Here is a 27,315-nt window from a genome sequence, read left to right as displayed (position 1 = left end):
AATTTCACTTGAAAGAAGTAAAAGCACTAAGATGACACTTAACATTTTTATATTAAGAAAAGGACAGGCAACATTCTTCTGCAAAAAGCCAACAGCATCCTTTTCTTCAAAAATAAAACGCAAAAAGTTCAATATTTAATTACACCGTACAGCAACTGAAAAAAAAGTCATGTTGAAAACTGAAGAAAGAATCCTTAGTATATGTATTCTGCCTACTTATTTTCTATAGAGGAAAGAGGGGTGGGGGGTGTTTCTTAGATACTATTTGACAGAATGATATATTTTGAATTGTATTAACTGATTCAGACTATCCCAGATAATATTGGTCAATTGAGAAAAACATGCACAACCTAAAAGCTGAGCATTATGTTTTCTTCAGTAGACTTTCCTCAAGCCTGGTAGGCAGCCTCTCTGATAGCTCTAAGGGACTGCTCCAAAGAGGTGAGGGAGAAGCCAGGGCATATAGGAGTTTTATAAAGAAAACCAGGTAGTTGGAATATCAAAAGATTACTGTTATTCAAAGAATACCAGACATCTCAAGTTAAAGAATCTAGTGCTTTTCTATGTATGGGAAGACGCAGGAATCTGGGCTCATTGAAATCATTACTTTGATATGTACCCAAGGTCTCTGGGGCCATTAGCCCATTTTTTCATATCCTGAGTCCCCTCCCCTCCTGGTACACCACTGGGGGTGGCTACAAGTGGCTGAGGGCTTAACGGCCCTCCATCCTGAGTTCCCTTAGGGCTCGCTTTCAGTGGCAGCTGTAATATAAAGGTTTGATGGCTGCAACATCCTTTGTTTACTAATATTTGGCAACGTTGTCCATGCACATATTTAAGGCTGTGAAATACTGATTTATTTTCTATCAACTTAATTATGGAGAGTAACTCTCAACCAATGAATGATAGAGACTCATTTATAAAGGACCGAACTCCTGCACTTCACAGGGGAGGTTAAACTCAGGGGGTAGTCTACACCGGCCTCTGGTGTTTTCTTGCTGAAATAACTTCAGGGGCTCACAGAGGTGCCTGCTCATTAACAAGCTCTTTAACTTTCTTCGCTTCCTTGCATCACTCACTCTCCTACCAGTGAATCCTGTCTCCTAAATATCCTACTTCCATGTGCATCTTAGTCTCTGTGACTCCTTCCAGGGGAACACAAGGAAGACAATCATGGCCTTTTAATTTTTAAGGCACAGCTGGATTCCCTTAGCAAATACGTTATCTAGAACTTTTCTTGTCTTATAAGTAAGTCTCTACTGTTATTTTCATCTGGTTTTTGGAATCAAATTATAGTAAACTCAGGAAATTTAAAATTATTACTATGTAGTTATTCCTAAAAATGGTTTTGCTTTTAAATATTTTGTGTCAGGATCTTGTTTATCTGCACCTATTCTGTTTTTCCTTGTTAATTGTTGTCAAAGATATGCTTGTCATTAAAAACGGACCAGTTTTTTAAATTAATTTTTCTGCTTTTTTTGTCTATTTCATTGATTTCTCTTTTACCTTTGCTCTTTCTTTTTATTGTATTTCTTTGTTTCCTCTTTTGCTGAATGGTTAACAGAATTATTTAAACATATTTGTATATTTTTAATATACATTTTAAATATATTTAAGGTTATTATTTTCATTTAAGGACTTTAGCTGTGTCTCACAGAATTTGACATATACCTTTTTAAATGTTAAATAATTCCACGTACTCCTAAAGTTCTTTCATGCAATCTTTTCCAAGCTAAGGATTATTTAGTAAGATACCTTATTATTTCAAAAAATAACCCATTTTTTAGTGCTACCATTTAAATATCAGTTGCTAATTTTACTGTAACTTGGTTAGAGAGGAGAAGCTGTAAGATATGGACTTCTAGGAATTTGATAATGATCCTTTTATGACCGAATACATGCTCTTTTTATAATTTCTTAATGTGGTACTTCTCTGTCTTTCCTACTTGCTTTTCTGTTAGTTCTTTCAATCAGAGAATTTTTATATGTAATTGTGAAAATTTTCTCCATTATTTTAGAACTATTTCCTATTTTTACAAATATTTTCTAGCCTTCTTCTCCTTACTTTCCTCTGGGATTTCTGACGTCAAGGTGTTAATGCTTCTACCTCAACCCCATATAAATTTTAGTTTCTTGGGCCCTTCATAACAGATTATCACAGACAACACAAGTTCATTCTCTTAGAGTTCTGGTGGTCAGAAGTCTGTGATGTATTTCACCGAGCCAAAACCACAGTGTTCGGCAGGACCTCACCCCCTCTGAGGGATGCAAGGAAGAATCTGCTCCCTTGCGTAATCCAGCTTATGGAGCTTTATTCTCTGCAATCTTTGGTTCTTGGCCCCTTCCTCCTTTTCAAGGTCAGCAACGTGGTCTCTTCAAATTTTTCTGCTTCCTTCTTCACATTTGGACTCACCCTGATTACCCAGTCTCATCCAAATTACATCTACAAAGTCTCTTTTTGCCCATCACAGTTGCTTAGCGCGGTTGTTTGTTTCTATTCTCTCTCTGTCCCGTCTCCTCACTTCTGAAAGAGTTTGTCATTCTTCAGTCTCACTACATTATTTTTGATTATCTTCACTCTTTTCAGTATTCTACCAATTATTTTAGTGATGATAGCTTCCATCATTCCCAATAGATTCTTAATATGACTTCTGATTCCTTCTCCATTTGGTTATGGTTTGAGTGTATTTGTTATGCTTATTTTATATTTTTGTTCTATGAGATCTAATAACTCAACCTCATGTCACATGTATTGTTCATTTATTGTATTCCATCCATAGATATCTAGTTATTTTAGCCTATGACCTCATGACCTCCTGGGCATAGCAGCTGCTCATTTTAGTAAAATATTCCTGGAAATTTCTAAAGGCCAAATCTTAGCTTGTATCCTTCTTGCTAAGTTTCAAAAGATTGGATGAAATGAAACCCAGAAATGAAGGTTCCAGGTACCACAAAACAGGGTAACCACTTTTATATGATACTGGTCCACAATGAGACTTGCAGTATTAGCCTGTAGAAATATGCAACACTGGGAGAGGTGATTTCCTTAGGTTGCAATTCAGGTACCCTAGGTGTTGGAGGAAAGAAGGTAGACTTGTACCTGTTTTCACATCCAGCCAGGCTTTTGGCTTCTCTGGCACTACCTATCCAAAACCTGCTGTTGCTACTGATTCCTGTCACTAAGAAGGACCATGATCATCCAAGGCAGTGCAGAGAAGGGGAAGAACCAGAAACGGAAAGCTTTCTACTTTATCCCCTTACCGCCACCTCAGTTATCTGTGTAGGTCCACACCTCACTCTCCACAAAGAACCACACAGACTCATGCCAGTTTATGACAACTTTCAGTCTTCCGAGTATCTCTCAATTTTTCATTAGTTCCTAATATCACGTTTCATTTCTGTCGTCTTTATATGTCTGCTTTGTAGAGGAAGATCCAGCAGGCTTCCTATCCTTGTTCTCCATCCTGACAGAAAGAAGAAGCCTATTTCCAGAACAGAGGTTTTTGGTAAGCCCCAGACATTGGCTAATTATGGGTTTAATGCCATCATGGCATCTTGTTCTTTTTCCCAGCCCCCCTTGCAGTTAGATCCAGTCATGGGATCCAATCTGCCCAATGAAACAAAAAGGCAGCCTGCCCTGGGACTTCTACAAATCATTCTACTTTCTGAACAAAGGCCCTCCCACAATTTTCTCCTCAACTTGAATATCGCTGTGATGCCCAGAAAAGTTACAACCCTTCTGTAATCAGGAGAGGAAAACAAAAGAACTGCAGAGTCTCATCCTTATGTTATTAAGCTCCTGAACCCATGCCAGCTTCAACAAACCTGATTAATAGTGTTATGCCACTATTATTTGCTACTTCTGCTACTTGCAACATGCAAATGGTCAGCTTTTTACTTTATATAGCTTTCTAAGAGAAAATAATATTTAGGAAATACCCAATGAATAGCATGACAATTGTCCTAGGGACTCTAAATAAATCACTTCATTTAAATCTAATGGAAAGTCCACATGGAGTTATACAATCCTTCTGTAAAAAAAGTTAAAATACTGAGGCAAAGGAAGTAACAAAAACATTGCTGAGTGTTAAAATTTAAATTAAATTGAATTTTAATATTTCTGCTCTTTTGAATACACCATATTACCTACCCAATCTATCCATGTATAATACCTAAATGAATCTATATGTGAGGATACATTTATCTATAGTGACTTTTAATTTTCCTTCCTGTCCTGAAGAGACTCTTTTTGTAAATCCTTTAATTCCTTTGGTTGTCAAGGCTTTTTTTTTTTAATTATTTTTTTTTAGCGCTGAGAACACACTACCATAAGGCAAACTCCCTTGAGTGGGCACCAGCTTAAATACTTGCCAGGTAACAGAAAATACAGTATCCAAATCCAGCCCTGAGAGAGTGGGGCACAAGCTAGGCACTTGGTGATGGTTCTGAAAAGGGAAGTTAAAATGTCCCAGAGACAGCCTTTGTCTCTCGTGCTATTCTGTCTGAGACAGGCTCTGGGGATATTATTAGTCTCTTTAACATCTGTGAGGGAATTAAAGTTGGAACACAGGCCAGTGGCCTCACACTAGGGAAGTGAGATATAACGTGTGACCAAAGAAATCTCAGCCACAGAGAAGATGCTGTCATGCCTTTCTTTTAAATCCACTCTCTGTGTAAAATAAAGCAGGCTTTATCACTGGTGCTGACAAGGAACAGAGGCAGATCCAAAGACTATGTCAGACCACAGCAAAGGCATTAACAGAGCACCCACAGCGTTATGTAGCTTTGAGCTGTAGGGAATAATGAGTCTCAGTCTTGATTTGTTTTTGAACAAGGGAAACACTTAAGGAGATGGTAAATAGGCTTTGTTTTGAATTTTTTCAGCTTCATGCCTAGATCAAATGATGTAATCATTATTCTCCTTAGAATATTTTCATCTATTTCTAGTAAGTTACAGAATATTCTAATTTTGGAGCAGAGGTTATTCTTGTTTATTGCTGCCTCAAACAATGAGGGATGCAAACTTGACCACAAAAGACCTCAATAATTAACTCACAGAGAATCATAAAACTTTACCTCTCCTAAGGACCTTAGAGATCACAGAGGTCAACCTGAGTGCTTTACAGATGAATTCACTGAGATCCAGGGGGGTTAAATGACTTTGTCTGCAGTCACAGCGTTCATCCACAACTGTCCCGGGACCGGGACCTGAAGGTGCTTCATTGCGACTCGACCACTCCAGCGAAGCTTTCACGACAAAGTACACACAGGCACATTCAAAGGCCCCAAACTGGAAGACAACCCCATATTCCTCCAGGTCATAAAGATTCCCAAATCTTTCCCCGTTTTCAAAGATCAGCACTCTGTGGCACATGCCAGCAGGCGCACGTGTACACACATGCACTCTCACACACACACCTATGTTACGCCTTGAAGACATGCCAACGTATTTTTGATGGGGTTACATATAAGCCAGTATGGATCATAAGGGAAGGGTATTTCAGTAGACTGATTAACCACAGGATTTTATTCTTTTCAAAGACATGGGTACTGCTTGGAGATCATGAACTATATAGCTTTGTATACATTATAAATAACATATACATATTTTAATACTTCCATTAAGGAAGAACAGTAAATCATAACTGCTTTGTTTACTGGACGTTAATATCTATGCCAAAGAAATGCCCTCATTATCCCGCTGTTTCTTAGCTTGTCCTTCCTCATTTCCTTTGCTGACATTATCACCTAAAATATAACCTTGGAAAAGTGCTTGGCTTTTCTCAGTTCCAATCACTGAAAAACATCTTTAGGCAAGTACATTTATAAAGCATTATCCTCATTTCTTTATTTTTACAATCCTATTCTCGGTCCGCAAAGAGGGGCTTCTAATTCAGTCTCCTTTTTAGTCAAAGTTCCATTTTCCAGAGTGGGAGTGATAAAGGTGGTGACTGACTGAACTCTTTCTTTTGGTATTTTGGACAAAAGGCAGACTGTGCTGAGCCATTTGAGACATGATCAAAGCTTTGCCAGTCCACCCCTCCTTCTGGAGAGAACTTATTGACAAAGGAGAGAGTCTATTTCTGCTAATAATAACAATGATAACAAGAAGTGGCATTTATGAGTATGATGTCGATTACAAAAACTCTCCGTGTTTTTTCTCTTTTGATATTCACAACAGTACAGATTATTTGGGGGTTCAGATTAAGAAAGGATGGTTCTATTATAATTTGTTATTATTTATACAAATAAATCATTCGTATAAATTATTATTTGTGAATTACTCTGAAAAACCTTCTCAAATGCAATAATTGTAGCTAATGGTTACTGAGTTCTTCCTATATGTCTTTGTGAAAAAATATTTAAGACATACTGATGAAACTATACCCTGTACCTCACACATTCAAGGCCCATAAAGTAGAAACAAAATAGGAACCAAATGATTCACTAAGACCTCCAAGCTGGCCTTTACGGAGAACCAGGGAAGCAACTTGCTGACATATCCGGCAGCCGAACCTTGCACAGGCACATTGAGAAACTAGACCAGCAGAGTGAACTTTAGAGGTCAAAAAGGCAGATCAAAAATCCCCGGCTTATAACACACTGAATGCCCCAAATTTGCACATGAAGAGGCATGAAGAACAGTCTGGGCTGCACAGTGAACTCTTGAAACTTACCTTCACTTTCCACCAATCATTCCAAGCCTCCTCCTCCTCCTCACTTTCACTATAAATATCCCACTCAAGAGCAGATGGGGGAGACAGAGCGGAGCATTCCCTGAGCTGAGCACTTCCTTGCTTGGCTGCCCTGCAAGAAAGCCTTTCCTCTCTGCAAAAGGCCATCGCCCCAGTACTCAGTCTTTCCATTTTGCAGCAAGCAACAAGCCCACTTGCTTGGTTATATCGAGATAGCTTAATTTTTCATACAAGGAGGCTAAGACTTAAAAAGCGTTAAGTCATTTGTCCAGGAGCACATAGCTAAGAGGGAATGAAGCTGTAAAGGATTTCAGTCAGTATGAATATATAGCCACTGGTGAACAGTGCAGTTAAGCTGTGAAAAAAAAAAAATGTTTTTAAAAAAGCATGAGGAGAAACAGGAAACAAATTAAGTCAGTTATAGTTATTGGTATTATAGTTACTATTATTGTATTATGATGATCCAAGGGTTTCCTGTTCACAACCAAGGTGCAAAAGAAAACACGGTGGATTTGATGGTTTCCTTTTTCTGACTTTGTCAAGATGGTGAGGGTGCTACAAACAATTCCAAAATAGATGTATATGTATACAGGTGACTGGAATTGAATGATAAAAACTTCTCTGTGGTGATTTAATGTCACAGACATGGGTATAGGTGCTGGGTGTATTCCATCACCCTTCCTGATCTCCTGAGTTCCCTCTCCATCTTATGAGAAGTTGACTTTTAATAACCTGCTCTGATAGGTGTCTTTACCTTGTGCCTTCCATAAGGTTTGTCTTAAGGAGAACTGGCAGTAGATGCAAGGGCTAACTGGGAGAGGGAGGTCAGGGTGTTTATTCTCCCCAGATCCCTCCTGGCAGGGTCACTGTGAGCTGGCTATGTCCCTTTATTATAGGCTACTTGTCAGGCAGCCCTCAGAATCCTGTCAATTGTTCCTTTCTGATCCCTCCAGATATAAGGTAATGGCTCCCATCTGTTGTAAGCCCAGGAGTACCAAGCTATCCCTTGTTGAGTTTGCCCACATCTTTGTGAGCAGTTCCTTATAAAACTCTCTTCAATGCTTCCATCCTCCAGGTCACACAGTTCAGAAGTATGAGATCCTGGCCAAACTTCAAATGTAACTTCTCTGCCTCCAGAGTCTATAGACTTTCCATTATCACATGAAACTTGTATCATACTACATCTATGCTTCACTGATAAGAAAGAACTGTCTACTTGCCTTTTAAATGTGTCAAATGCCATCAACCTGTAGCAGAGAGTAACCCCACATTCTGCTTTCCAGATACCTTATAATTAAGTACTTGTTGCTTATAATTAAGTAATTGAGTTGCTTTAATCACTCTGCTTAACACTGTATTACTGCATTTAATTTAGAAATGTTGCATTTCTACCACTAAGAAAATCAGCTACACTTTTCCTAGAGTTACTCACATACCCCACGCACACTTATGTCAACATTCACATTTTCTACCCATGACCAAAAATAGTCACCAGTAGCAATATGACCCATGGCATACATTTTCTATCTCTGTATGCATCATTCCTCGACCTTAGTTCTATTTTTCTGAAGTCACCTGATGAATATACACTTTTACTGGGAGTAGAAATTAAATGCAGGATATTAGGTAATCAGTCATGCCAATTTTTCCATATTGTGTGACGGCGGGATTCATGAACATTTCTCCTGGGACACCATTTTATGCTACTTAATAAATGAATACTGGTCTCACTGTTTTTAACCTTCTTGCCATTTTTAACAAGAGATTTCTTCTGTATTTTCTTCCATCTGCCATGGTAAAAAGTCACTAGAAAGTTAAGGTCTATGAAATCAAAGGTTATACATTTTTAGTGCAGAGATCCATGTATGAGACTTCCTAGAAACAGGGAAAGAGCCAAAGATGAAACAAGGTTGGCATTGCCACACATTTTATTTGAATCTAGTTCCCTTTTGACAGCACAGACTTAGAGGCATTGCATCTGTGTCCTCGGAGGGTAACCACTAACATAGACTAGTGGCTGGCAATAGACTAGTTTCTATTAAACAAGTACTTTAAAATCAAGCTTAGTAATAAGCAAAGAAGCTCAATGGAGGATGCACACAAAAGCATTACTAGACATATCCTTGCCTTCTAAAAGTGGATCATTAAAGAAGGCCAGATCTGTTGAATTCATATTTGTCATACTTAAGATGAATCAATCCTTGACCCCTGGACCCAGAGGTTGCAGTCTCAGAAGTTGTTGATATTTTAGTTATGTCTTCCCTCTATTGTAATCAGTTAAAAAAATATATTTTTATGGAACAATAGATTGAATTAAGTTAATTTGTTTCCAAAAGTACTTAAAATCAATCCAATTGGAAGAACCTTTGACATATTTACCATCAAGAAAATATTGCAACAGCCAGTCCCATGCAAGCCCATGCACAGCTTTTTTTTTTTGCAACTGCACAGACTGTTTACTTGATTTGCCTTTCTTTTGAGCACCTGCTGAACTGTCTATTTCAGATCTTATTCAAGGTTTTTCTTAGGTTAAAGAAACAACTGATGTAAAGTTGCTGAGAAAACCTCAGGGGTGTATGTGCACAAGTTTGTATGTGTACAACTGTATGTGCCTCTCAATAGTTTTGTGAAAGCCACATTTTCATCTTCAGGGTTCAAAGTAGAATAGAGCACTTTAATGAAAAACATAAGAAAAAAAAAAAGACCTTGGTCGTTCTCAAAGGTAACACAGCAACTTAGATGTTTTCTAACTCAGTTACTGTTCTCAAACCCTAGCCCCAGGTCCCGACGGTCATATCATCATGTTTTCCTTAAATAATAATAATGTAGTTGTTTTCAGGGAAGATGTGAAACCAAACAGCCAGACCTGGATCCTAGAGTCTCCACCTGCAAATTACATGTAAATCTTGGCAAACTTAACTGTCCCTCTATTCTAAGCCTTTAAAGCATTAGAAAAGTGTAAAAATCAATTAAATTCTACCACCTCAAAAGATTAGGGTCTTCCATGAATTTGAAGGAATGATGGCTATAACACACTCATTATTTTAGTCTCTGATACATGGTATGTTTTAAATATATTATCATAAATCTCTTTTCTGATATAGTTGCCAACTCTAAAATTATTGAATTTCATTTTTTTTCAAATCCTTTCTAAAAGTAAGCGATAACTTTATGTCAATTAATATAGCGAATTTTCTAGTTAATAGAAATGGAGAAAAAAATGGAGTGTCTTAATTTTCATCTTTCCCTACTTCCCACTTAAATGCTACTTTTAGCAATCTTATAGTTCATTATCAACTACTCCCTCTCCAAAATATACACTGTTAGCATGATGCTCCTTACGGAGAACAAATTAAAAAAAAATAAAGACACCACCCTAGGGCTCTCCATTGTAATCTCTTTCAGAATACTAGATCTCTCCATCCATTACAGTTACTATAAGTTATAACTATATGTTAATTTGGATGACTATTCACGTTCCAATGATCTATTGTTGCCCAAAAAAGGCTCAAAAACTATGAGCTGGAAACAACAAAAATATGATTATGTTTCACTATTTTCTGGGTCATAAATTAAAGCAGGGCTTAGTGGGTGGTACTTTTTTCCATGTACCCATAGACTAAGGTCACTAAATAGTACTGAATGACAACTAGTCTAGAGGGGACAAGATAGTTACATCACGTGACCAGTACCTTGGAGGCAATGGATGGAAGGCTGAACTCAGGTGAGTCCTGTATACTCCATGTAGACTCTCAATAAGGTCTATCCTGCAAGATAGTAGAACTTCTTGCCTTGCAGCGCAGGGCGCAAAGAGAACAAGGTAGAAGTAATATAACATAACCCCTTAGGTCTTTTAAGGAATAAATACATACTTGTGACCTAAATGAATTCATCCACTAGAAATATTTTCATTGTACTAGATAACTAAAAGGAAACTATAACTCAAATGTATGATCAATTCATTTTTAGCATCAAAGGCACTATGTTAAATCACACTTAATCAATGAGTATGGGCTTATGGATAAGGTACTGTTGCTTCACCTAACTTGACCATAGCAAAATTTACATTTGAGCTGTGATAGTAAAAGTATTTGGGTACTAATTATATACCTTGTACTCTTTTGGGTGCTACAGATGACATAAGAACAAAAAAGGACTCACAGATTTCTACATCATGAGCTCTAGGAGGACAGGGACCTGCTACACTGCAGTTTATGCAGTATTTGTGGGATAAATAAATAAAATCATCTTTGAGTAGAGATTTTTCTTATGGTTACAGTTTCCATGATCTTACATGTAGATTTATTGTCATTTTTCTTTTAAAATAAAAACATTTTGTTGTTGGGAAATACATAAATATTCTAGCATTTAAAATATGTACTTTTTTTCACAAAGTTCATATGTGTTTCTAGTAGATGGGGCTAAGTTTAGATGGTAATTCATCTGAACAATGAGAACAAGTTAAACCTGAAACTAGTTCAAAATGAGTACATTCGATTCTATAGTTTTATTATAAGATTTTTAATTTTACCTGATTCTTATCAAAAGAAAAATCAAGAATAAAGACATGATTTGCAACTTTGAGTTATAGTTATAAAGAGCAAAAATGGGAAAATATTTATGCTGCATTAATCGTTCAAAAACTGAAATTAAAATCAAAAGGAAATGTAAAATTAAGCAAAATGCCAGTTCATGTTGGAGGGTATTAAGAAAAAAAGAACAGCAAATCACATGCTGAGCACTCACAAAGCTAGACCTAAATAAAAACATCTACAATTTTTTGAGCACTAATGATGCATCAAGCACAGAACCATGATTAAAAAGAAATAGTGAATTACTACACCCACTGTACAGATGAGTCCTACAACTGTTAATTAGTTTCTCCCGATTAATACAGCTAAAAGTGACAAGTGAATATTTTAACCCAAGTTTGGTTAGTGCCAAAGCCTATGCACCAAACCATCTTAGTGTACTTGTGATCTATATATTCATTTACTCAGTCAACAGATAATGAACTGAGCTACAGGCAATTAATAGCAAACTCAACAATGCAGAAGAATTAATAAGTTATCAGGAAGATAGAGTGATTGAAATCATCCTATCAGAAGAGCAGATTCAACACACATGCAAGATCTATGGGATAATACAAAGCTGCCAATCTACATATAATAGAAATCCTAGAAGAAGAATAAAGAGGAAAAAAAAGGATTAAAAAATGTACTTAAAGAACTTACGGCTGAGAGCTTCCCAAACCTAAAGAAGGAAAGAGATATCCAGGTACAGGAAGCAAAGATGGTTTCGAATAAGATCAATCCAAATAGACCTACACCAAGACATACAATTAAAAAGGCAAAAGTTAAAGAGAGGGTTTTAAAGGCAGCAAAAGAAAAATGAAGAGTTAATTATAAGACAAACTACACAAGGCTATTAGCTGATTTCTCTACAGAAAGTTTGCAGGCCAAAAGAGAGTGGCAGGATATATTCAAAGCCCTGAAAGGAAAAATCTTCAAACAAGGATATTCTATCCAGCAAGACTATCTTCTAGAATAGAAGGGGAGGTAAAGAAGTTCTCAGACAAGAAAAACTGAAAGAACATAGCAATACTGAATTTATCCTGAAAGAAATATTGGAAGATCTTCTTGAAATAGGAAAGAAGCAAAAATCTATAGAAAAAAGAAAAACCACAATAGGAAAAGCAAATATATAAAATGATTGTAGATCACTTAAATAAGTCAGTACATAAATTAAAAATTAAAAAGTCTGAAAGTGACTATAATTACAATGAACAGCAAAAAGATAAACATGAAGATGTAAAATAGGACATCAAAGTTATAAAAAATGGTGGAGAGGAGTAAGGTAATGCACATTTTTTTTTAGAATGTGTTTGAGTCTATATGACCACTGGTCAAAAGAAAATAAACATAGCAATGGGTTAACATATTCGAAAAACAGCATAACCACAAATCAAAAACATTCATTTGATTCATAAAAACCAAAAAGGAGAGGTGATAAGGACAGGAAGGTTCAACATATACAAATCAATCAATATGATAACACCACACAAGTAAAAGAAAAGATAAAAGCAACATGATTATCTCAATATATGCAAAAAAAAAGCATTTGATATAATTCAACATTCATTCAGGATAAGACTCTCAGTAAAGTGGGTTAAGAGGGAGCATATTTCAACGTAATAAAAGCTATTTATGACAAAGTCACAACCAACATATCCCTCAATGGTGAAAAGCTGAAAGCCTTCCAAATAAAATCTGGAACAAGACAAGGAAAGCTACTCTCATCATTTCTACTTAACAAAGCATTAGTGCTAGAAATACTAGCCATAGCAATGAGACAAAGAAAAGGAAATAAATTGGAAAGGAAGAGGCAAAGTTTTCATTATACGCAGCTGACACAATACTCTATATAGGAAACCTTAAAGACTCCACATAAAAACTATTAGAACTAATTAAGAAATTCAGCACGGTAGCAGGTTACAAGATTAACATACAGAAATATGTTATTTCTTTTCTTTTTTTTTTTTTTTTTGCCTTTTTGCCATTTCTTGGGCTGTTCCCGCAGCATATGGAGGCTCCCAGGCTAGGGGTCTAATCAGAGCTGTAGCTGCCAGCCTATTCCAGAGCCATAGCAACATGGGATCCAAGCCGCATCTGCAACCTACACCACAGCTCACGGCAACACCCAGATCCATAACCCACTCAGCAAGGCAAGGGATCGAACCCGTAACCTCATGGTTCCTAGTCAGATTCGTTAACCATTGCACCACGATGGGAACTCCCAGAAATATGTTATTTCTTTACACTATATATTAGAAAGAGAAAAAAAAAATCCTTTTTAAAATCACATCAACAATTCCCATTGTGGGGCTGTGGAAATGAATCCGACTAGTATCCATGAGGATGTGGGTTCAATTCCTGGCCTCATTCAGTGGGTCAGAGATCAGATGTTGCCATGAGCTGTGGTGTAGGTTGCAGATGCAGCTCAGATCCTGCATTGCGTGACTGTGGTATAGGCTGGCAGCTGTAGCTCTGATTTGACCCCTATCCTGGGAACTTCCAAATGCCACAGGTACAGCCCTAGAAAGAAAATAAAACAAAATAAAATAAAATCACATCAAATGATCCCCCCAAATACCTAAGAATGCACCAGACTAAGGAGGTGAAAATATAGCTGAAAACTATAAAACACTGATAAAGAAAATTGAAGGTAATACAAAGATAAAAAGCTATCCTGTGCTCTTGGATTGGAGGAGTTAAATGGTAAAATGACAATACTAACTACCTAAAGTGGTTTACAGATTTAATGCAATCCCTATCTAATTGCCCATGACATTTTTCACAGAAACAGAACAAAAAAATCCTAAAATTTATATGGAACCACAAAAGACCCAGAATTACCAAAGCAATCCTGAGGAAAAGGAACAAAGCTGGAGGTATAACCCTCCCAGACTTCATACAATACTACAAAGCTACAGTAATCAAAACAGCCTGATACTGGCACAAAGACATGAATTAATGGAATAGAATAGAGAGCCCAAAAATAAATCCACACAGCTATGTTTAATTAATCTTTGAAAAAGGAGGCAAAAATATACACTGGGGAAAAGACAGTCTCCTCAGCAAGTGGTATTGAGATAGCTGTACAGCTGTATGTAAATCAAAGAGGTGTATTAGAACACCCCCTCACACCCTATACAGAAATAAACTCAAAATGGCTTTAAGACTTAAATATAAGATAGAACACCATAAAACTCCTAGAAGAGAACATAGGCAGAACACTCTCTGGCACAAATCATAACAATGTTTTCTTAGGTCAGTCTTCCAAGGCAAAAGGAATTTAAAAAAAAGGAAAACAAATGGGATTTAATCAAAATTATAAGCAAAGGAAACTATAAACAAACAAAATGACAACCTACAGAATGGGAGAAAATATATGTGAATGACATGACCCACAAGCCTTGTTAATCTCCAAAATATACAATAAGGTCATACAGCTCATTATCAAAAGAGTAAATAGGAAAAAAAATGGATGGAAAACCTAAAAAGACATTTCTCCAAAGAAAACATACAGATGGTCAAAAGGTACATGAGAAGATGCTCAACGTCACTAAATATTAGAGAAATGCAAATCAAAACTACAGTGAAGGATCACCTCACACCTGTCAGAATGGTCCTCATCAAAAAGTTTATAAAAAGCTGTGGTGTAGGTCATAACTAACTATGGCTCAGATCTGGTCCCTGGCCTGGGAACTCCACATGCCTTGGGGCAGACAAAAGAGAAGAAAAATAAGAAAGAAAGATAAAAATCTACAAATAATAAATGCTGCAGAGAGTGTTGAGAAAAGGGAACTCTCCTACATAGTTGATAGGAATGTAAATTGGTGCAGTCATTATGGAGAACAGTATGGAGGTTCCCTAAAAACATAAAAATAGAATTACTATATGTATGCTCAACAATCCCACTCCTGAGCGTACATCAATAAAAGATGAAAATTCTAATTTGAAAAGATGCACCCCCAATCTTCACAGCAGCTCTATTTACAAAAGCCAAACAATCTAAATATCTACTGACAGACTGATGAAAAAAGAAGATATGGTATAAAAAAAACCATAAAAAGAATGAAATAATGCCATTTACATTAACATGGATGGACCCAGTTATTATCATACTTAGGTAAGCCAGACAGAGAAAGACAAATATCATACAATATTGCTTATATATGGAATCTAAAAAACATGATACAAATGAACTTATTGACAAAACAGAAAGAGATGCACTGACATGGAAAACAAACTTATGATTGCCATTGGGGATGGTGGGGGTAGGGGGGAAGATAAATTAGGAATTTGGGATTAACAGTTTGGGGGTTATTTATGCACTACTATAAATAAAATAAACAACAAGGACCTACTGTATAGCACAAGGAACTGTATTCAATATCTTAGCCTGTAATAAAAAAAGAATCTGATGAATAATGGATATACATACTTGAATCATTTTGCTGTATACCTGAAAGTAACACAACTTTGTAAATCAATGATACTTCACTAAGACAAACAAACAAAACTAGATAATGATTAGGTGTTTAAGAAGTATAAGTCATAGTTCAAGTACTACCCACTGTGTTATATGGGATGACTGACCAAAGAGAACCTGCCGTATAGCACAGAGAACTCTACCCAATATTCTACAATAATCTATGGGGGAAAAGAATCTGATTGAGAATGGCTATGGGTACATGTGTAAGTGAATCACTTTGTTGCACAGCAGGAATTATCAAAACATTATAAATCAACTATACTTCAATAAAATTTAAATAAAAGAAGCAAACCAAAGTCCCTGTTCCTCTGAAGCTAACTAGTTTAGGGACATATATAATAAGATTCGTACAGAAGTCATATGGTAATGAGTGCTATGAAAAAGATTGAAGGGGATATGGAATGTCTATATTGAGGCTGATATTAACATAAGGGCAATGAATAATATCATGCTGAAATATTTAATTCATTTTTTTTCACTTGTATATTTTTGGGTCTTTGGAATTACTTTTAGGAAGATACCAAGTTCCTAATTATAATGAAAATTAAGGAGTTCCCATCGTGGCTCAGTGGAAACGAATCTGATTAGTGTCTGTGAGACAATCTGCTGTATTGGTTACCTTGATAGCCCAGACTTGTAAGAACTGCCATTCTCTTTCAATATAGAGGCCACTAAAGAATTAAAATGATAGCTATGCCCTAAAAAGACCAAAAAAAAAAAAAAAAAAGAAAGATAGCTATGTAAAGGATTATAATAAACATTTAAATTTTTTTCTTTATAACTATCTTGCTATTTGCTTTAGAATTCTGATTAAAACCCATGGATAGGAATTTTTAGCTCTATTTACAAATGAAGAAATTGAGAGCCAGAATCCCCAAAATAAAGATAAATATCCAGTATAAAACTGATGTTCAAAATCTTGTCTGACTGGCTCTGAAGCCCATGTTCTTTACATTATTATGACTCTAATATATTTTTAAAATATTTGGACTGAGGAGTTCCCGACGTGGCGCAGTGGTTAATGCATCCGACTAGGAACCATGAGGTTGAGTGTTCGGTCCCTGGCCTTGCTCAGTGGGTTAACGATCCGGTGTTGCTGTGAGCTGTGGTGTAGGTCAGACGCGGCTCGGATCCCGTGTTGCTGTGGCTCTGGCATAGGCCGGTGGCTACAGCTCCAATTGGACCCCTAGCCTGGGAACCTCCATATGCCGCAGGGCGGCCCAAGAAATGGCAAAAAGACAAAAAAAAAAAATTGGACTTGACATGTTAATATATATCTTTAAAAGAGCATCAGGAGAAATATTACAAAGTTAACTTACCAACAGTTAGAAAAGAGGAGGCTACTGAATTACCAGAAACCAGATTATCTGTTTAGGGAACAAATCCTAAGAGACTAACAATGACACCCCTTCTGTGTTATAGACACTCCTGGGAAACCGAAAGAAATTATTTTTAACGAAAGGAAAAATAAAAATCTCCCAAACACTTACAAAAGACATCATCTTGTTAAACTGTGACTTTAAATAAAATATTCCTCTGACACCTGCAGACTAAATTTGAATTCTTGTGACAAATATTTTAGGTGATAAGCAAGCTAATAATAACAGCAACCACTCTGACTTCATCTGGCAAACTGGTTCTTTAGAAATTGTGCATGAGACATTTCCTAATTGTTGTAACCTTATGTTCTCTTCTTTATATGGAAAGGTGCTGAAACTGTTGTGTGGTTGATGCTCTGATTTAGGGAACAGACTTATGTTTTATGTTGTATAAAACACAGCATCGAACGCTGCACCTGGCAAATGTTTTATGTAATCAGAGCAAATACTGGGTAAGTATTGAATTGACACTTTTCCATTATGTGGGATAGATGTGGCCTGACTGAGTCACCCTGTTGCATCCCGGTCATTGATGAAATTGGAGAGTTAACTGCAGAATGAGGCTCTGCAGACAGTGTACGTGGAAGCACCAGAAGTTAAATAGGCTGAGGTGGAAATTTAGCCACGGCTACAAACCATACTGGCAACACCACAGAGGCCTTCAGGATGTTTTGCAAAATTAGTTTAGGAATGAGAAGAATGAGGACCTAGAATCAACTGAAAGCATAGCCTAGTGCCAACACCTCTCAATTATGTGACTTGTGTGAATATCAAATGAGATAACACATTTAAAAAAAAAAAGGTCTTTACCTTTTAAAGCATTTTTACAAATGTTGGTAATTAATATTTTGGCATGTATTCCCCCAAATCATGTTTCCATTAGTATCTTTCTTTTAACATTTTGGCAATATGGTCCAATTTTTTGTCAGTGAATGTGCAGTTCCCCATATGGATAAGTGTTGTAATAAATTTAAATGTGTTTTATCTGAATGTTGTGTAGCTTAATGACTACCTATAACTAAACGATTCTGCTATTCCATCCCTGCATTGTGGCACCTTCACCCTCCTTTTCCCACTGAGAATTTGAGGAGACAGGGGAGACCAGAAAGAGTACCGAGAAAGGATTCTAGGGACCAGAGCAACTTCCATATGACCTGAGGGAAGTAATTCAAGTTCCCTTAACTTCTATTTACATTCCATTAAATGGAATTTTCTCCCTAATTCATAGAATAGCTTTGAGGATCAAATGAGATGAGGTGCTTCATAAACAAGCATATACATGTAAGAAAATATTATTCTGAACACCAGTTCATCATCTTGATATTTTTTTCAGACCCTGATGGCAGAATCCTAGATGAATGCATATTTCTACCATGACATTTATACATCTTACAGGTACTCGCTTGTGGATCTTGTCCCTCCAGTACAGGCAGTGTGACTTTTTAGTGTTTCTGCAAATGCTTCTATTAACCAGCATGTCCATCTTTCAGCAAGTGTTACAAATGCCACAATTAAGTGCAAGTTCTATGAGGGGATGGGAATATAATGACAGGCCAACTGCCCAGACCCTTGTCCTTATAGAACAATTGCACCATCAGAATTTTGCACATTCATTCTTTACTCTTCAGTGCTTCTTCCTGAGGAAAAAAAAGTGTTTGGAATATGAGGAAACTGCATTAGAGTTGAAGTCACATAAAGCCAGATATCTCTAGACACAAGATCTTTCTCTCTCTCCCAGAGCTATCATCTGTTTTTACACTTGCTCATTTTGATGAGATAAAAATAGACAAAACATCCAGACTGGCCAAGCTCTTATTCAGACAGCCTATATTATAAGAACACTATAGCTAACATCACCTGAATTTTGCAACTTTTGTGAACTACTACTTAGAAATAGTCTAATATCATACAGTGAAATACATTTGCACCTGCAAATAATAAAGAAAAGAGATGAACTGTGAAAGTTCATGTGCAAATAACTTTTGTTCATAGCCAAAAATGTGTGCGTACATGCACAAGCCCCAAGCTCTTGGTTTCAAAGAATGATGAAAATTCCTTCAGCTCACCTTGATCTAGAAACAAACAAATTTGCTAGAAATGTTGTTCCCCCTGGCATTTGAAGGGCAATGATGACATGAATGACATTCTGTTCGATGTCAAACTGATATAAAAGCTGCAAACATCTGACAAAAGATTCCCATCCCTAAATGGCAGAAATTATTGAAACCGCAGGGCCTATAGCACTCTCTCTGGGAACCTTTTTCAGGGAACGGTTGGAGGTGGGCTTTTTGGAGCAGCCTGTAGTTACCCCCTCAATTCATGCTGGTCAAGTCTTTTACCAAGAGAATTTTGCTTTCAGTATTTACGTAGTGCAGCAGGCAACTGTTTACCTCAGGGCAGGAGAGTCAACCCAGTGCTTTAGAATCAGTGTGCCACTGGCAGCTCTGTTGCCCAGGGAAACAAAGCCATCTTTTGGGGGAGGGATCTCTGCAAGGGATGAGATAGAAGATAATCCCATCAATTTTGGTCAGCCGCCCTATTTGAAGGTGTTTTTGCTGCATGAACAGCAGTCACAAAAATTGCACAGGATTATATTTTATGATCATTTAGGGACTAATGTCTGAGATCTCTATATCACCAGTAATACCTATAAGCTATATTTTATTTTAAAAATTAATTTAAATAATTTGGTTTTAAGCAAACATTCAACTAGGGATGACTTACCCACTTCCTCCTACCTCAGCAAGCAGAGGGAAAATGTGATGCTAATTCTTGTCTAACATGTAGGGAAGGTTCTCAGATTGTGTCCTTAAGAAGAAAGCTTTGGACATAGATTAAGCCTGGACCACAATGCGTGTTTTAAAATGTCATGAAAATGGCTTGGACTAGAGTTTCACAAAAGCCTTCTATCTTTCTTCCAATATTCAAAATATAAATTAAATCTCATGCTAGATTTCATTATTAATCAACATTTCTCAGGATTAGCAGGCTGACCTTTCCAGTAGCCTTGTAATTAGCTCACTTTGTGCCCAGACTGCACAGGGGAAGATGGATTGTAAAAGAGATAGAGTGAGAAACCACTGAGGACATTATGGCCATAATCTAGTGAATAATGTAGAAGGCAAAGAGGACAGGAATGGAAAAAAGGAAGTCAAAGAGGGAGAGGGAGAAATACGTATTTATTGAGGGCTTCACTTGTTCCAAGCTAAGGGCCAGAAACCATATATAAGTTGCCTCACAGAACTATCTGAATAAAACTGAAGGACATGTGTCATTGTCCCCATTTTAGACACTGAGGGATGGCAGAGAGAACAGTGCATATGGACTTAGTAGGTTTCGGAATAAATATAAGAGTGACAGACAGCGACTCTTCAAAACTGTTACTGAATATTCCAATGGAGTCAAGTTATACCAATTGTTTTTATTGTTGCGCCTGCAATACCGAAGGCATGATGATATTGATGACATCGTCAAATTTTTTCAATGAGGTATGTCATTCACTGATACTTAAATAGGATCATCTACATTATGTGAGAGGTTCTGAGTGTAATGCTGAGCCGGGTCGAGAGTGGTTTGTGAGAACTTTGACTCGCTGTTGTTTCTAGGACATCTGTGTAATCTGATTTCAGTTTACTAGAGGTTCAGTTGTGATATTCTTAAAAAGAAGAGAGGAAATCCGCCTCTACTCTTCATCAAAGGAATATCTGTGAGAACAAATACGGCCCCCCCAAAACCCATTAATCTTCCTGAGATATATAAGGTATATGAAAAACCTAGTTATTTTTCTGTACGGATTTGGTTTTGAGACAAGCAGACTTTCTGGGTCCAAATCTGGGCTCTTCCACTAACTGTGTGATTTTGGATATGTCTGCTAATATTTGTGCAACTCAGTTTCCTCACGTCCAACCTGGGACCTCTCTTATCTCCTGCATAGACTTGTGGTGGACAAGCTAAATAAGGAAAAAACTATTTTAATCACCACCCAACTCCAATATAGGGAGACCAGGGGAATGGTGACGCTTTTCTCAAAGTTATGCAAAATGGGGGAAAAAGAGAATCTGGAAGACAATATTATAAATTCTTTCAAGAAGGGCCAGTTACGTGGTATTTCTACAATGTGTGAGTGGAAATGTGCAGGAAGAAGACTGCCCTGGCGAAAACTGGGGCATATGGGAAAGGGTTCCATCTAAAAGAGAAGAGGAGAGTGTCCAAGGAGACTAAAATTTAAAGTCAGCCGAGCAGTATGCAGGGAGAGTGGAATACAAGAAGTTGCCACTGTTTAAATGGTGTGCAGAAGAGACGCTCATGGGAGAAACTCAGAAGGAGAGGTCAGAGAGGGTGAGAGGATAACTGGTTCCAACAAAGGGGTCTAGGAGTCTCAAGAAAGTCAAAGAGCTTATACATCCATCCAATAAAATTTATTGCTGTAGCCTTTATTCCGGGAACATAAAAGTTGAAACATGTCCATTGATTGTTGACCCTTGCCAGAGCAATTTCAGTTTGTTTGGCACAAAAGCTAACTGCTGTGAGTTGCATTAGAAATGGGAAATGAGGACGTGGGGACAAGGAGTAAAGACTCTCTTTTCATGAAGGAGAAGAGGGCAAGGAGGCACAAGGTCAAGACAGGCAAACTGAGGATAGGAGAGACCTGAGGACATCTGGAAGGGAAAAACCATAGAATGGGGATGTTTGGAAAGGAAGTGATGGGGTGAATGATAGGGCAAGGTCAGAGGGGACAAGGGGAATTGTATTTGAGAGAAACAGGAGGGGCAGAAGGAGGAAGAGAGAGATAACTCATCTTTGAGAATAAAAAGGGCAAAGACCCTTTATGTCCAGTTCTGCTATCTGCCACTTAGAACTGTGACATTAGACAATACACTAAATCGAGTTCCTAGTAATTTTCTCTTTCCACATAGATTAACACTTTCAATTAATATTAATATTGTTATTATAAGCAAAGATGGACAAGGTATATTGTGTGTGTATGTGTATGTGAGTGTATGGGGGCGGGGAGAGATGGCAAGGACAGGAGCTAAGGAAAACCAAACCTATTTCCTTAAAATTATTAATATTGCCAGTGAGACCTTATTTCCCTTTGTTCCTCCCTTTGTCTATATTCCTTAGGACTGAGGGGTGATGGAAGGTAGACAAAACATGTCTCCAGAAATGTCCAAGTTCAACTCTAAGTTTGTTGATCATCTGCTATGTTGAAAGCACTCTACCAAGAGAGTGTTTAAAAGTAAATTAAGGCAGAGACCCAGCCCATCCAAGCTCACAACCTAGTAGGGTAGAGGGGTAAATATAAAAACACTTAAAGCATAAATGTACTGTGACCTAATGTTGTATCTTTTACCTTCTTAAGAGCAAAATAGAACCCAGTGATTTTAGAACACCATTCTACTTTAAGGCGAGAGATACTGGAACTTTTGAAATATCATTTGGTGTGTAGATACATTTGACATCCATTAAAGAAGAAGTCACTTAAGAGGTTTGTCCGACCAGAGGAAGTGTGACGTTCTGGCCTGAAATGGGGTGACGGAAACCGTTGGAATGATTTATTGATAAGCGATGATATGTAGCTGTAGTTCAAAGAAGGGCAGAGTTGGTGCTTAATAATAAAAATTCCATTCCAAGGGTTTCCTGCATTTTAAAAAAATTTATTTCAGAGATAAAGATATGATGCAGGCAGGGAGAATTGCTTTCCTTGAAACAAGAATTTTTACCAAGTGAAAAACTTAAAATTAGATCCTACATCATGATCCTAGCATGTTCCCCACTTGCAAATTTGGTGCCTTGGCAATATGTCTGGCTTTGATAGAGCTGTTTGTGAAACATTGAAGATCATATTCCTAATACGACAATCTCTCCTGCTTTAATCCGTGGGGGAAAATAGTTTTCACTTGCAACTCTAAGATTATTTTCAGATTACGACATAGTAAATCGACATGCTACGGGCTGCAGCCCAGTGGTGGAATATGGAGGAAAATATTTGTGTATAAGACAGTTTTTACTTAATTTATTTCCTACCCAAAGTGATTTCTAAATTGTAACATTTAATTTAAATGCTTACATTTACCAAATTTATCCCCTTCCAAATGTCCTAGTACACCTCCTAAATAGTTTGAGCTTCAAAATTCTTTGTGAAAAAGAAAGTTTTAAATAAGGTGGTATCTGTGATGTTCAGAGCATCAGGCAATATAATAATCAAAACAAAAGAAGGCCCAAAGTACCAAAATAAAATCAAAGAGATTAAAAAATATAACAGAGGAGTTCCTTTTGTGGCTCAGCAGGTTAAGAACCTGACATAGTGTCTGTGAGGATGCAGGTTTGATCCCTGGCCTTCTTCAGTGGGCTAAGGATCCAGTGTTGCTGCAGCATAGGTTACAGATGTGGCTCAGATCTGGCACTGCAATGGCTGTGGTGTAGGCCGGCAGCTGTGGCTCTGATTTGACACCTAGCCTGGGAACTTCCACATGCACAGGTATAGCTATAAAAATAAAAAAAAATAATATAAGAGAAAAATCATAGACATAGAAAATACACACATACACTCACTTTATGTGCACCTAATTTGTAATTTGCTGCGGAAGGTTTGAATCAGCTTTTTAGTCAATCCATGAGAAAAATATTCTCTGGATAGAAAGGCAAACAGATCTCTCTTGTGTCTACAGAACATAGTTCACCTATGAGTCAAAGAAAGCTGGAGAGTAATAGCAACTACTTGGTCCTCTATAGAACCAGCTAGTCAGATGGGACTAAAGGGAGAAATACCTCGCCACTTGCTCTGCATTGATATTCAAAGTGTGAAGTCTGATGGTTTGTCGTGGGTGGAAGACTACATAATAAAATAGCTGATCTGGCATTGCTATGGCCCTGGCATAGGCCAGCAGCTACAGCTCTGATTAGACCCCTAGCCTAGGAACCTCCATATGCCATAGGTGCGGCCCTAAAAGGACAAAAGAAAAAATAAATGGCTGAGAAAGAGAAGAGTCCCAACCCAGGGTCATGGCTATGTAAAGTTTGGGTCAGATATGTATCTGGAAAATGGAATTTTCTCAGGGTCCTCAAATATTATTATGGCATCTCCAGAAGTGACATTTTGGTCTTTTTCACAGTTACTCTCCCTGTTGTGGACTGAATGTTTGTGTTCATCCAAAAACCATATGTTGAAACTCTACCCCTGGTGTGATTGTATTAGGAGGTGGGGCCTTTGGTAGACAATTAGGATTAGGTGACGTCATAAGGGAAGCCCTCCTGAATGAGACTGGTGTCTTTATGAGCATCATGACGAGCTTGCTTCCGGTGTCTGCTCTCCACCACATGAGGGTACAAGAAGTCTCCAGGCTGCACCTTAGCAAGAGGGCTCTCACCAGAACTCAACCAGGCTGGCGCCCTCATTTCAGAATTCCAGGCTCCAGAACTACAACACTTAAGTTCCAGCTGTTTATAATCCATCCAGCCTATAATTTTTCTAGTATAGCATCTGGAACAGCTTGAGATGCTTTCTGACTTGTCTTTCATCTTTCTTTTTAATTCTTCTTGCCTTATCCAGTCTTTGGGGGGCTGTATTCATATATATACACACATACTGAACTCCAGATCCTCCTGCAACAAAATTATTGTTTTTATTTTTTTAGATATGTCTGAAATTAATTCAATTGGCATAAAGCAACTTGGATTGTATTTACATTTGTGGATTAAATATTTCTGATACAAGGATATAGTGTATCTTTCCATGAAATTGTCTCAGATACAAATACCTGAGAAAAGCTCATTCTATGTCTTCATCCCAGTACTCTGCACCTCAGCTCATTCCGATTCAAGTAGGATCTATATTTAAGTATCAAGGATAAATATTTACAGGGAAAACAGCTGGTAGGCTGAGCAAAGTTCATAATGTTTAAGGTAAAGGAGAGCTTTCCAAAATGTTCAAGTATAAGTTTGGATGAGAAAAATATCATACATTGTTTTGTATTTATTATTGGTAATACTAATCCCTAAGAAAATGGTAGTAACAAGTGTGGGATACATCTGTGAGTGTGTGTGCGAGTGTGTGTGTGTATGTGTGTGTGTGTGTTGAAAGGCAGGATAGATTTAGTTGATCTAGCATGAAGCATAATAAGGAAAAAGAATTTCAATATTCTTTCCAATGACTCTCTTGGTAGATTCTTCTTCTATAAGTAGTGGAATAGATTTTAATTTATAAATCATAATGACTACTTAGCACAGATTATTACTTAAAAGTAGATCTAGTTATCTGTTTCTGTTCACTCTTCCTAGCTCATGTCCTAGAAAAACACGAATGCCTAACATGTCACAGCTACTTCCACTTAGCTGACAGGGCTAATACAGAAAAGATTCTGCCTCTTACATCAGAAAATAAGAAACACATGCTTACATGCTACAGGAAAACTATCCTGCATAATTAAAATTTAAGTCTGAAAATCAAAGAAATGCTGGTGTGTTTTTCTAAAATTCCCTATGGTAGTAAATATATGGGTCGGAAAAGTAGTGTAAGATGTGCAGAAGAATTGAAGCCACAATTTCTAATATGCAGTCAGTAACATATTGAGGGATTTTTGGGCTATAGCTAGTGTTGAACTCTAGACAGGAGGTGACAGAATATGATGCAGAGAAGGTGGCCCAGGAAACAGAGGTTAAGATAGGAAAAGATTTGACAAGGAATGGTAGTGAATGACATATCAGACAGTGCTGGTTTTCACAAACACACACACACACACACACACACACACACACACACACACACAGTCTGATACCCCCAACCACAGATCCAAGAATAGCAAGCTATTTCACATTGTACGTGTGTATTTCCATTCCATCCCCAATACTGTTCTTTCCTATCTGGACAGCAGTCTTCTCCTTGCTTAATTCTTCTTTAGATTATAGCCCTTTCCTCATTATGCACATATTTATATTCCTACCCCTGATACAGGTTATGTTAGCATATACATCTGAAATTCTAAAAGTGTAGCCCTCGTGGCCACAGATGCTTTACAATAGAAAGAAGAATGAGACATCTTTAAAGTTTCAAGAATCTCCATGAGATGGCCTAAGGGGCCTGTGGTATTGGGAGCTAGAAGACTAGTTGGGGTTAAGGATCTCACATGGCACCTCAGCTATGCTTCTCTACAGAATCACTTTCTTTTCCCACTTCAGCATCAAGTAGCTGAAAGGCTTAAGCCAGTTTTTCTCTTCTGGTTGCTGAGCCCAAAGGACAGGAAATCATTACAGGAAAAACACTTCTAGCAAAGGTCACTTTAATAGAATATTACATCAATCACCTTGAAGAAAAAATACATTTCAATTGATGTCATCCGTCCGAGGGATAACATCCGTTTTAGTTTCTGACTCGGGTTTTTAAAAGTTAGTCAAACTTTTGGAGAAAGCACATTAAAAATTAACTATGCCTTCAACAATGATTTCAATCTTTTGAAAAAGAAGTGATGGTTATTAACAATTTCTTAAGTCAGAAGCTAAATGGTTACCTACTTAGAAGGGGAAGAGACTTTTTGGGGGGACGTCCACCCAGTGGAAAGGTAAAAGGAGCATCCCAGAGCTTTCAGAGTTAGAAGTGTTTAGTTTTTAGCATACTTTCTTATATGATTGAAATTGGGCAGATACACATCCTAAAAATGGTGATAATATTTCCTATGTATTTTAAGTATATGCCATTTACTTTTTTTTCCTTTTTTTATTTAATTTTTTCTTGAAGTATAGTTGACTTATAGTGTCATGTTAGTCTCAGGTGTACAGAACAGTCATTCAGTTATACATACACATATATATATATAATTTTTCAGATCCTTTTCCCTTATGGATTATTATGAAATATTGAGTATAGTTTCCTGTGCTATACAGTAGGTCCTTCTTGGTTATCTCTTTTATATATAATGATGTGTATATGTTAATCCCAAATTCCTAATTTATATCCTCCTTCCCCCTTTGGTAACCATAAGTTTGTTTATATGTCTGTGGGTCTATTTCTGTTTTGTATATAAGTTCACTTGTATCCTTTTTTTTATATTCCACATATAAGGGATATCAGATAATTGTCTCACTGTCTAACTTCACTTAGTGTGACAATCTCTAGGCCCATCCATACTGCTGCAAATGACATTATTTCATTCTTTTTTTTTTTTTTTAATTTTTTGTCTTTTGTCTTT

The 27,315-nt window shown here is 37.2% G+C and overlaps 2 protein-coding genes across 6 annotated transcripts in view; both read right to left on the bottom strand.

Annotated features, from left to right (window-relative positions):
- Positions 1-27,315, bottom strand: part of LOC106510209 (uncharacterized) — a 561,578-nt gene that overhangs the window by 215,460 nt on the left and 318,803 nt on the right. The window lies entirely within an intron of this gene.
- Positions 4,284-7,052, bottom strand: LOC146404216 (uncharacterized). Its single transcript, XM_085024321.1, has 2 exons — positions 6,678-7,052; positions 4,284-5,290 (listed from the first exon to the last, which is right to left on the bottom strand). Exons 1-2 carry the CDS (start codon positions 6,864-6,866, stop codon positions 5,063-5,065), a joined length of 417 nt encoding a protein of 138 aa, XP_084880447.1. The 5' UTR covers positions 6,867-7,052; the 3' UTR covers positions 4,284-5,062.

Source organism: Sus scrofa, chromosome 4 (genome assembly GCF_054392235.1).
Source record: "Sus scrofa isolate SSC_HxYL_T2T_F1_AM1 chromosome 4, Sscrofa_HxYL_maternal_Yorkshire_Landrace_v2.0, whole genome shotgun sequence".
In the NCBI taxonomy this organism is placed as follows: domain Eukaryota; kingdom Metazoa; phylum Chordata; class Mammalia; order Artiodactyla; family Suidae; genus Sus; species Sus scrofa.
Note: the sequence above shows the minus strand (reverse complement) of the source record. Positions and strands in the feature narration are given on the sequence as shown.